We start from the raw sequence: 12,859 nt of genomic DNA on the forward strand, positions 1-12,859 counted from the left end.
CATCTACACACCTGAGCTATATCCTAGGAAAATACATTGATTTTTCTTTGGTTTCCATTTCGAATTTACTCATGAACAGGTTTGCCAGATAGGGACACAAGGAGGTACCCATAGCCGTTCCCTCCTGTTGTTCATAAAAGCAACTTTCTACCTAGAAACGGTTTCGTTTCATACACAAATTAGTGAGAGAAACGAATTCATCAATTTCGTTGATATTGAAATTATTTTCTCTAGTAATTCCCTGAGAAATTGTAAGCTCTGTGGAATTGGGGCGCTAGGAAATAAAGAACCAACATAATAGAAAACCAAAATCTCACCTTCTTGCTGAACGTTGTTTTTTGTATATTGTATGAACTCTAAATAGTTGTCGACACTGAAACCTGGTTCCGCAATAGGCAAGCTTTCAAATTCCTTAGTGGACCATTTTGCTCTTTGGTAGGTAGGAAATCCAATAGCTGACACGAAGGGACGCATTGATTTTCCCGGTTTGTGGATTTTTGAAAGGTGTTTTGACACCGTTGGGTTGGAAACTTGTAAGTTCCGTTTCAGTTGAGGGGTAAGTGTATTGGGTTTTGCCATTCACTACACTTCAGCAAAGTTTCTCATAATTAAGGCTTGTTCAGTTTTCAAACCAAGGAAAGTTATACACTTAAAAAAGTTAGTGAAATTACATATCTGTAGATAATGGCTATTACATTTCAATCAATAATTGGGTGGATATTCGGAAACGAATTGAATATTGCTGATATTATAATGTTTCTTATTAGTCAGTGGGCTATGCTTGAAGACTGGCAGTGAACAAATCTAAAGAAATGAACTTTAAACGTTCAAGCCAGTCTCGAATATACCTACACAGTAGGTTGAATGGACTGACGCCTATCAGAAAACAACTACTGCCCTGGCTAATACCACGAAGGGCGTTGGATTATATCCGACAGGCGTCAGTGCAGGAATCCTCACAGGAATCCTCCTACTTTAACAAGGCCTACAAACAGGGCAATTATGTGTTGATTACAAACATGTTAATATTCGGAGACGTTGTTTTTTTGACTCATTTCGAGAAAAAACTTATATCATCTCCATAAATGTCTGACTTTTCCACTGAAGGGGGATAGAATTCAAGAATTAGTTTCTTTTCTTTGTGACCCTAGATACACACTCGCACACTTCATGTGTCCTTCATCTCTTGAAGAAGCCCCCTTGGTTGGCGGAACGCCCGTTAAGAAGAGAATTTCGGTTGTGGTATTCTGGAACATTCATTTTACGCCAGAGATTCTATCTTTGATGATCTTGGATATTTTCATCTATGAAGCAATAAGCATTTTACCACATGACTTTTCATGTGCGAGTTTCGTTCTGAAGCATTTTTATGAGATCAGTAGTACGTTGAGTCATGAAATTTTTATATTTATTCCTTTCTGAAATATGTTTGTGAACATTTCCAAAGAATCTACCGATCTAGAGAATACTGTATTTTGCAACAAGTTCAAAAAATAAGGTGGATGGTCAAATTTGACGGATTACATACATTCGATTAGCAATTACTTTTAATTTTTCGTATTAGTACACTCGTCTCGAACATATGTTTTAGTTTCAACCGTTTAGCGGTTGTTTAGTTTAGTTTAGTTTGTTGGTGAGACACATAAAAGTGTATTGCGTGTTCGGCGATTTTCTGTTATCGAAAAAATGTGTTAAAATGAAAATAAGTGCCCAAATTCTCTTGAAATGTTGACAATGACATACGGTGTTTGTACTCTGAGTCGAAAAGATGTTCACGAGTGATACAGGAATTTCACAGAAGGTCGAGAAGAATTGAATGACGATGCTTGCCCTGGACGCCCCAGACTATAAACAACTGTGGAGAATGTTTTTTCAAGGAGAGAACACAAGCACTACAGGAAAATTAAGGCGCTCTCAGAGCGGTGCCTGTGCGAAAGTAGCGATTCACATCGGATTTGAATCGCTGGAGATTAAATCTTCATAGCCGATGTCCTGGAATCCAAATGAAATGAAGAAACAAGTGTGCTGTCTTCAGCAAAGCAATATATTGGATTTTACATTAAGTCGTCGATATACAATAAAAAGAGGGTTGGAGACAATGTGGATCCGTGGGGAACATTAAGCGTGAATGGTGAAAGTATTCGAGAGAAATCCATCGACGGCCATTTACAGGGAACGCTTTTTCAGGAAGCTGGAGAACCATACGCAAAATCGATCCGATGAGCCATAGCATCGGAGTTTGGCCAGCAAACCCTCATGCCACACACGGCCAAAGGCCTCCGAAATATCAAGCGCAGCAGCTCTTGATTCTCCATATTTCTCGATTGCGTTATTCAAAATATGAGTGACATACGATAGGAGGTCGCCTGCTGATCGTTGCTTCTGAAAGCCATATTGATGCTAGTTCAAGATGTTGAAGCCTTCCGAATATTTGAGGATATGGTGATTTACGACTATCACCATGATTTTCGATATCACTGATAGCAAAGCGACTGGTCTATATTTCTTTCGCCTTTTTCAGGGACAGACTGAACTCGAGCAATCTTCCAACAAGAAGGAAAAACCCCTTTCTTGTAAGACAGGTTGAAAAGTCTGCAAAATACTGATGCGAGTTCATTTCCGCACTTTTTAAGTACGAAGACGGGCACTTCATCAAATTCCTCTGACTAGACGCTGTCGAAAAATGATTTTGGGCATTGTGGATTCTAGTGTGGAAATAGTGAGTGGTGTCTTTTCCAGAAAATCGACTGTGGAGTGGGACGCAAATTGTTCAGCTAGTACATTTGCTTTTTCCGTGGCTGTTGTTGAAATTGAACCATCCGCTCGTGTTAGTGGTGGAATTGTGGATGTTGTAAAGTCCTTAGTAACAGCTTCAGCTACCGACCAGAAGGATCTAGACCCGTTGGGATTGGCAAGCAGTTCATCCCTAATTCTCTGATTGTGAAGTTCTTAGCTTCCATTTATCCTAAGTTTGCAGCTGTTGCGAGCATTATCAAACCTAGTTTGGTTTCCGGAACTGGGATTTTCGCGTCACTGCCCGTAGACTAGATTTTTGAAGGCGACAACAATTTTTGTTAAACCAAGGTTTGCCGTCAGATAGTCGTTTCATTGATGAAGGAATATATGCATCCATGGATGATATAATAACTTCCGTGACTTCAGAAGCAGTTGATGGATCTTCAGAGCTGAAACAAACATCTAGCCAGGGTAAATTTCGGAAATGGTCTCGAAGATCCTCCCACTCAGCTGATCTGTAATGCCAAACTTTGCGCGGCTTAGATTGTTTCCCAAAATTCATCAATAATTCAGTCAAAACTGAAATGAGTTTGTGGTCTGAAGATCCCAATGGAGACCTTACGGTGACTGTGTTGATTTCTGGATTGGTTGTTAAGTACAGATCCAGAATACTAGCATATTCTACATCACGATCAGGAATCCTGAGTAAGTCTGCTGCTTATTGCGAAAGCCCCAGCTTCGCTACCTTGTTCGTCGTTGATATTTGAAAATTTGAGCCATTCGAAATTATGGAAATTGAAGTCACCGAATATGGAAACTTCGGCACTGGAATGATTGATTTGCAGAAAGTCAAAGGTTCCAGCAAGTGAAGAAAGTTGAGACATATATTGTGTATCACTAGATGGTTAATAAACGCAGCATATGAATTTAGTGATCTTCTGTGATATGATTTTGAACCACATAACATCAATGTTTCGGGGTTCCAGCATTTCCTCTTATTGACAACAGAGATCGCTTTCGATGAATAGAGTGTGAAAGTGGAAAAAACTGTTATAAAGTATCGTCGAATCACTACTAGATAAGTTTCTGAGAATATTGGCACATCAGTTGGCTCATATCATGCATTTTTTTGTAAATTTTGGGGTTGCAGCGTGTGGCAGCGAAATTAATTCCTGATTAGGTATTGTTGACTAACATCAACGGCCATCCAGATTTGCTTAATGATGACTCAACTGGTGACGAATCATGGGCATATGGTTATGACAACCAAAGTCCAATTGTCCCAGGAGGGCCAAGTCCAAAAAAGCACGTCAAGTTCGATCAACACAAACAACACCGTAACCATGCCTCAGTCATAGTGTTCATCAGATTTGGCCTCCTGCGACTTTTTTCTGTTCTCAAGATTGAAGAGATCCATGAAAGTAGGGTTTTTTTTGTGAAAATTGAGAAGATGAACACCGAATCGCTAAGAGAACTCAAGGACATAACAAAAAGTGCATATTAGAATTGTTTTAAGGACTGGAAAAACGCATGCACGGGTATATTATTTTCGAGGGGGACAACTTTGAAGAGAACGAAATGGAGAAAAATGAAAATTCACCTTATATTTTGAACAGAGTAATATGTAATTTCGAAATGGTAATAGCAATGCAACCAATGATATCACAGCTAATGAGTCTTTCAACGCTCTTATAGCAATGTAAGATATAAAAAAGTTTTAGTATAGTTTACTGAAGACGTTGGCAAGGAAAACGGTGTAGTATTATCACAAATTGGGTAGGAATGAGTTTCAACGTAGTTGTAGAGGGCTTAAATTCATCAAATTGAAATTTCATCTGTAGGTTTGGTCACGTTCTCTACCGGTTTCTCAAATAAACAATTTCGAATATACATTTAAATTTGTATTTCCCAATGTACACAAAGAGAACCTTTTCTCTTCGTACACATAAATAACTCGTTTCTATTTCATTATCAGAGACAAAGGGTTGGCAATTCTGTACAAATGGCACGTTCTCGAAAGACACCTCCGGCCTGGGAAAATATTTGAACAAATTGTATCACTCATGTTGTGCTGAGGGAAATTTGAAGTTTTGGGGATCTTTTATGTTCAAAGGAAGCCGCTATGTTCAAACATACATTCTTTAACTTTTTTATTTTTCAATATTAAAAGGTTCAGATAAGCTGAATCGAATATGAACAATTTCTCAAAAATAAAACAATATATGGGTCGACATGTCATTTTCAATTTTTGCAGGAAACATCACTGATCCCTGAGTCTAAAAATAAATACAGTAACTGAGTAGATGAATTGAAATTTTTTCCCACTAGATATAAGTACTTTCTTTTTCAAAAACTACACCTCACTTCATTTGAAAAATATATCACATGTTTCACTAGCACAGTAGTTTTTTCAAGTGATTTATACTACAAGTTGTTCTTACATTAATATTTACATACTACAGGTAACTATAATTGAGACTATCTCCAAAAAATTACCTATCTACCTGAAGCATATGCTTCAGTTGATTATAATTGAACAGGTACCTCATGTAGAGGTTTAGGTTATTTTTTGGAGGTAGTCTTAATTATGGTTACCTGTCGTATATAAATATTAGTGTAGGAACAACTTGAAGTATGAATCACTTGAAAAATCGACTGTGCTAGCGAAACATGTTGTGATATATTTTTCAAATAAAGTTTGTGGAGATCAAATCGTGAGGTGTAGTTTTTGAAATTACTATGGATCTTCATCAAGTAACGGCCGAATCAATCAGACAATAAGAAAAATAAGGACTTTCGCTGTCCTTATGTCTAGTGGGTTACTGATAGTGAACTTTTACTAAACTAACCAATTATTTCGGCTTCGTAGTATTGTCCAACAAAAATAATGTTTTTTTATATTTGCAGGAAAACACGTGGAGGTTGTCGCTTGCGATACAACAACGGTTAGACTGGTGTCGTCAGGAGCATTTGAAAATTCAGTTACAGTTTACTTGGGCCAACTGACAGACGATGATATTAATGGCCACATGAGCGTCATTTGCTATCCAGATGATGTGGAGTAGGTTATGTTTTTTTTCCGAAAATATTTTGATTAGTGGCAATAATGATGAATAAATTTTGTGTTCAATAATAATGAATAGATCCGGACCAAGCAAAGTTAATAAAGTTAATCACGGTATAAACACAGATTTTTATCCTTCCTACTCTATATCTATTCAAGATGCCGAAAAAATTTCATAATCATCAAAAAAATCAAAAACACCACACTTCAACCTTGAAAGAACCGATTGATGGCCGAAACATCAATCTGAAATATATTGTTTTTATATCCTCACCGATCGATTTGAAAATTGAGAAGGTACCATTGATACTGATGTACAAAGAATATTGTATACGTTGTTAATAGAATAAAGTACTAATTCATATTGGGAAATGAGAGAATGAATATTTAAATTTTCTCTCTGAACACTGGGGGGAATCTCACAATTCCTAAAAGAAAATATTTGAACGTATTTGAAAAAGTACTCATTGGGGAAAAATATATTGAAGGTACTACGTAAAAGTTGTCATTTTCATTCAAATGATTGTCCGATGACTGGATGATAGAATAAAATCTCTCTCATTTAAAACATATTTTCTACTCCCATTCAACAGGTTTCATAAGAATCGGTAATTCAGGAGCACTTCATCTATCTCCTTCATGAACCTTCTAGGGTAGCCCTTTTCTTAGCAATATATCGTTTTTTCATCCTGTACAAATATGACACGATGTTTTGTTTTTTTCTCTGCGGTCGTTCCTCTGCAATTTCGGCCTTCAAACGCTCCAATAACGCTATATGATATTCACTGTTGATGGGATTGCTCATCCCGAAATAGTCGATTAATACTACATCACGCATATCCCAATATAACCGAGGCCATAACTTTTCCAGCAAATTGTTGTTCTTTACTGTGCTTTGAATGAGGTTCATTAGTTAGTCTCCATTAGTTAGATGACGATCGTTTTGATCCCGGAGGAAAGTCATAGAATTGAATCATCGTGAAAGGGTATCGGAACAACTCTGGGTAAATATAAAAATCAAAAGTAAAACTATTGCTCTTGGTGCAATATACAAGCCTCCAAAAATAAATGATAATTCTTTCATAGGTGAAATGGAAGGTATTCAAAGTTTGTTACATCCTACTATAGATAAAATCATATGCGGCGGAGATCTTAACATAGCTCTTCTAATATCCATGATATTTATGTAGATAAAATATCATCTGATTTAGGGTGCTTTAGTATTGGTCAAATCATAGAAACTCTCACAAAAATCACAGCTACTACTGCTAACTTACTTAATGGTATTATTACCTCATCTAACTGGGTTGATGAAAGGGGAGTTATCCACGCAACTGGTGTCATTGCGGTAAATTTTCGTTTTGTGGACACCTGGCGATTTTGAAAAATTTTTTGGCTGTACTTACGTATTTTGATGCGTAGATTACGAATCCGAAAGAAAAAAGCGGCGCTCTCCCTTATTTAAAAAGTTACGACCCTTCAAAGTTCAGAAAAGGGCAACTTTTCAGCCTTCTTTTTCACCAAATAAACTATTTAAAAACACTAGCATTTATTTACTAGGTCACCTTTACACCTTATTCTTCCTTCTTTGACACTTTTCACTTCAATAATCAACACTTTTCTTATAAAAAACTTAATTTATAAACGAATGCTTCTCCTGGTGTCACTCTTATATTTGTAGGTTAGATACTAGTGACATTTCAGAAAAAAAGTGGTTGGTATTTGTCGTCACCTACTATTTTAAATTCGTAGATTTGAATTTTTAGTTTGACGTGAGAGAAAAATACAAAATGAATTTGAACGAAATTCATATTTTAGTGAAAGTAAGAAATAATTCAATTCTATATTTGGTTCAAGTAGGAGTGTTTGCAGCAACAATACGTTGTACTAATTGCATTGAAGAGTGCAAATTAAATTATGACACTTTATGATTAGATGCAATAGAAAGCGAATTATGTAAATACCGAAGAAAAAAGCTCAGTACATTTGTTGTAATTATAGGAAAAATGCCAAAAACCAATTTACGAGCTGAAGAATGAAGGCAAAAAACATTTGAATTACTTTAGGAATATTGACTGCATCAGTCGTACCAACCATATCATTAACCTTAAAAACGTAAAATACAATGAAATGTAACCAAAAAGCAGCTCCGTATATTTTTTAACATTTTTATAAGAAAAATGTTGATTATTGAAGTGAAAAGTGTTAAAGAAGGAGGAATAAGGTGTAAAGGTGATCTAGTGAATAAATGCATGTGTTTTTAAATAGTTTATTTAGTGAAAAAGAAGGCTGAAAAGTTGCCCTTTTCTGAACTTTGAAGGGCCGTAACTTTTCAAATAAGGGAGAGCGCCGCTTTTTTCTTTCGGATTCGTAATCTACGCATCAAAATACGTAAGTACAGTCAAACATTTTTTCAAAATCGCCGGGTGTCCCCAAAACGGAAATTTACCAAAAAATCTGAAATAACAATGAAATTAAATACAAGCAACAACAAGAAAATGAAAAATTGAACTATCAACACGAGTTAACAACAGTGATTTCATCACTGTTAGCACGATGGCAGAGTGGCACGTTTTAATTGAAATTAAATGTATATGAAAAAAGAAAAACATGTGAACTTTGAATTAATCTTCAGTTTCATTGGAATTATATTATATACTCATGACAATTATCTGTGAGTTTATCAGTTGACAACTTGACAGGTGACTTTATTGTTGTGGTTATGAGAATTATAAACGTATACATTTGTTTTAAATTTGCAGTACAAAGAAAGCGTTTTGTAATCAAAAATTATTTAATTTTTTGTCCATATAACAATCATATTATTTTCAAAGACAAAATCCTATGACAATTGTTGGCTGCGTATATAAATGTGAATATTCAGTTATTCATCAATTTCTATGTTGTCTTCTTCAAAGTAATCCCCTTCAGATAAAATACACTTGTACCAGCGTTTTTCCCAGTCCTCGAGGCAGTTTTGATACGCACTTTTTGATATGACCTTCAGCTCTCTAAGCGATACAGGAACATTTATTGTTTTTTCACAATCCCGGATGTTTTTCACAATCGCACAAGCAGCGTATAACTTCGAAATAATACTCCTTATTGACTGTTTGACCATGTGGCAAGAAATCCTGATGCAAAACGCCTCGGTAATCCAAGAAAGCAGAGAGCAAAACCTTGACATTTGACTGAACTTGGCGTGCTTTTTTATCTTGTCCTTACTGGGCTTTTCCATTGGACTTTGGTTTTGTTGTCATAACCATATACTCACGTTTGTTTGAAGGTGATCGGAAATGTTTCATGATGAATTTCATCATTTCGGACTTTCATTGTCTGATATTATATAAAATGTTTTGAAATCCCTGAAAGAACTGATAAAAAGAAGAATTGAAAAAAGAATAGCTGAAAATATCAATTATATTAAGCGAAAAACCCTGAAATGAAATAACAGTGAAATAAAATACATACAAAAATAGAACAATTCAACAAAAACTAAAAAATTAGGAGATTCCAAGCCAAATTATAGCTCACAATGCTTCGATTGTTAGTATCTACAATCGTCTTCGGGTGACGACTTGACTGATTCATGCGCTTCACCGGTTTAACAGGAGATGTCCGTTAGACGAAAGTTGGCCATTTTTAGCTAGATAATGGTTTCCATATGTTACGTATCTTCACGCTAGCTTGACTGAATACATTGTTGGATAACATCTATGAGGCTTCTTTGAATCTCCTCTTAAACCAATGTTCCTCCTTGTGTATGGTCCCAGCTTGGGACCACTCGATGTTATATTGATGGGTACAAACATGCTCTGCTATTCCTGATTTGCTGATTTCTCCTTGCTGTGTATGTTTTTTGTGCTTGGCAATGCTAACTTTCAATGGCCTTTTAGTTTCATCGATATGGGATTTTCCGCACTTACAGGGTATCCGGTAAATGCAATTCTTGGAATCGCAGTCCACGTTTGGTGGCCTAGTTTTCGTGAGGCTGCTACGGATAGTGTTTTCGGATCTGAAGCAGGTTCTAATGTTGTATTCGGACCCCATTCTTCTTATCCTTTCCGATAATCCTCTGATATAGGGAAGTGCAAGCACTGGTTGTGACGGCTTCTCTTCCTTGCGCGAATTCGTCACCAGCTATGACTTTTTACAGCAAATCTTTATCGCTGTTGATGGCAATCAACAATTCCTTAGCGATCTTCATGCGACGGATTTTTTTATCGAAATTCAGCGCTTTTGGAACGAACCTTGCTGCCACAATACCCAAAATTCCCAAAAAAATTTCATGGCATGATCCAACCTATATGCCGACATCCTTAGCAACTCCTCTAATAGTTTTTCGATGATTCCTCTTAACAATTTTCTTCACTTCCTTAACATTATCATCGGTTGTTGATATGGCGTCCTGGGCGAGTGTCGTCATTCACATCTACTCGACCTTCTGTGAAAAGCTTACTCAGAGTACAATCACCGTATGCCACTGTCAATATTCCATTTTTAACACAAAATTTTATGCAATTTTTTATTCATTTTTTTCGATAGTAGAAAATCACCGAACACGCGAAACAGTTATGAAACTGTGAAATATGTGCAAGACCAGTTTACCACCATGAAAAATTTAAAAAAGATGCTAATTGAATGTACGTGGCGCGCAAAATTTTAACATCCACTTTATTTTTTGAACAGTCAACATATACAAAAGAGAAAAAGTATGAAAAAATTCCATTAGCGGTGGAGAAAACTGATGTATTCCACGCATTCATTTTATAGGTTATTAGGTTGAAGTATAAAACTTCGAATCTAATACTTTGTACTAACATCATTAAATTAAAAATTAGTTGGGAATGGTACAGTAGCTCTGATTACTGATAATAAGGACATTCAAAAGGGATATTTTGACAACACTTCTCTCTCACCAGAAATACTCGGACTTAGGACATTCAAAAGGGATATTTTGACAACACTTTTCTCTCATCAGAAATACTCGGGCTAAGATTAGATCATCTCCTGATTATGCTTACTTGGTTAGCGGAACACACGACGGAAGACAGAATTTTTGTTCCTATGAGGAAACATTTTTTTTCAGTTCCTAAATCTACTTACCAAAACGAATTTGTTCTGTTCAGTTCAGAACTGAAATATTTAATTTTTTCAGGAAATAACTCTCCGATTGAAGATACACTTTCTACATCACCCCGCCCAGGAGTACACTACAGGACTTCAAAACGAATATTATCAATTATTTATCATTTGGTAGGTGCAGTTACTGTAAAATAAGACATGTAAAATGATATATGTAATAAGTCCAATAAAACTTAAGACAAATGATTGAATTTTATATTCTTATCTCAAGCATAATATGATTACGCAGATCGTCATATATGTAATGAAATTGCTACCGAAAAGAGAAAGATATAATGCGGTCAGTAAAATTCGCATTTATTTGTTTCACTAATAGTTTAATTCGAAATCTGATTCCGAAATCATTTTGGCTTCAATCGAAGTGGAATATATTGAAAAAAATTTTTGCAATTCGCAAGTTTCAGTCTGAACACAATTCCATCAAATCCTTCCATTATCAAAAGTTGAATCATGCCCAAAAGTAGTACATGTTGATATCAACAAAATATTTGGATGGATATACGTAAGAATTTCAGGAAAATCCTTTAAACACTCTGAAAACGATGCTAAGGTGGAACGTAAGGTGGCTCTTTTTAAGAAAGAATCTTCCAGCCCAAGTTTATGTTTCGTAATGGAACTCTATGTATTTCGAAGAGGCTCTAATTGGAGCTTCATAAAGAAGGGAACTTCATAATCACACACAATGTTTCTGAGTAATGTCATTGTTTCCAGTTTGATACAACAAATATTTCAAAGCAGCTCGCAACATTATGATAGTCATTTCTATCATCTTCATCTCCTTACAACTGCCAGACTGAGTCATGGCGGTAAGAAGCCCCTCCCTCAATACAATAACTATGTATTTTTTTTTCTGATTGATTCGGCCGTTACTTGATAAAGATCCATAGTAATTTCGAAAACTACACGTAAGGTGTAGTTTTTGAAAAATAACTATGTATGTACGATTTCTCCCACCGGCCATGACTCAGTCATGGCCGGTGTTGGAGATAATATAGATTCCTGGGAAACAACAGCATTGATATTGGCCATTTAAGAAAAATATAGAGAGTCACGAATAACAAATCAAGACTACCTGATGTGCTGTATTATCAAATTTCAGTCAATAAACCTGCCCGTCAAGAAAAATATCAGTTGCAACAGCACCAGTTTTTTCATGATTCACAATTTTATTTTTCGAAAGGTGATTGACAAGTGTTTGTAGGTAATAATAACAATAATGATAATAATACTTTATTTTCTTGATGACATGCAGAAACATGTATAGAATTGAAAAAAAAAGAAATGGTAGATAATTAATCAAGAATTGAAACTGAAACTCTTCCAGGGAGTAAAATCCACCTTTCGAAATATACTGCCTAAGACATTGTTCGAATGATTCCAGTGTTATACATGATTTAATTTCGGACGCAAGTTTATTGTACAACCTTTGCCTAGTCACAAGGGGTGACCTATACAGCGTGACTCACGGTCGATGGTAGGTTAGACGTTTCCTTACCTGTTTAATCGATCTAAAATATTGTCAGCATTGCGGCGTTGCCACTACCATCGAAAAGTCCTAGCAATTTTATTTTTTAAATGGAACACCCCATATATTAATACATTTTTGGAATCGCTATACTATTTTAATACTTTTTTGTCGATGGTGTCTTATACCTATCCCTATCTGTTTTCGAGATAAAAAATAAATTGTGCTAAATATGGTCCAAAACATAGCCTTGATTGAAATTAATTACATCAGTACTCTCAATTCATGAAAAGTTGATATTTTGATGATAGTTTATAAAAACTCGAAATATTCAAACAACACCAAGAAATCAACTCCATATCATACAGGGCGTGAGAAAATTACTATTATTTTCATTGTGCATGAAAGTGGTCGAAAGTTCATTTTTTCAAATGAAGCCCCCTGTATAT

General features: G+C 35.7%; 1 protein-coding gene across 1 annotated transcript in view; it reads left to right on the forward strand.

Moving 5' to 3' along the window:
• LOC111512493 (corticotropin-releasing factor-binding protein) overlaps positions 1-11,131 on the forward strand; it is a 126,185-nt gene extending 115,054 nt beyond the window's left edge. Inside the window, 2 exon segments of the mRNA XM_074169644.1 lie at positions 5,644-5,797; positions 10,959-11,131. Of these exon segments, the coding sequence (XP_074025745.1) occupies positions 5,644-5,797; positions 10,959-10,965 (161 nt within the window). The 3' untranslated portion in view covers positions 10,966-11,131.
• The last annotated feature ends 1,728 nt before the right edge of the window (positions 11,132-12,859 follow it).

The sequence above is a fragment of the Leptinotarsa decemlineata genome, unplaced genomic scaffold, assembly GCF_025532065.1.
Source record: "Leptinotarsa decemlineata unplaced genomic scaffold, Ldec_3_MD MMD2_P_RNA_scaffold_5, whole genome shotgun sequence".
NCBI lineage: Eukaryota > Metazoa > Arthropoda > Insecta > Coleoptera > Chrysomelidae > Leptinotarsa > Leptinotarsa decemlineata.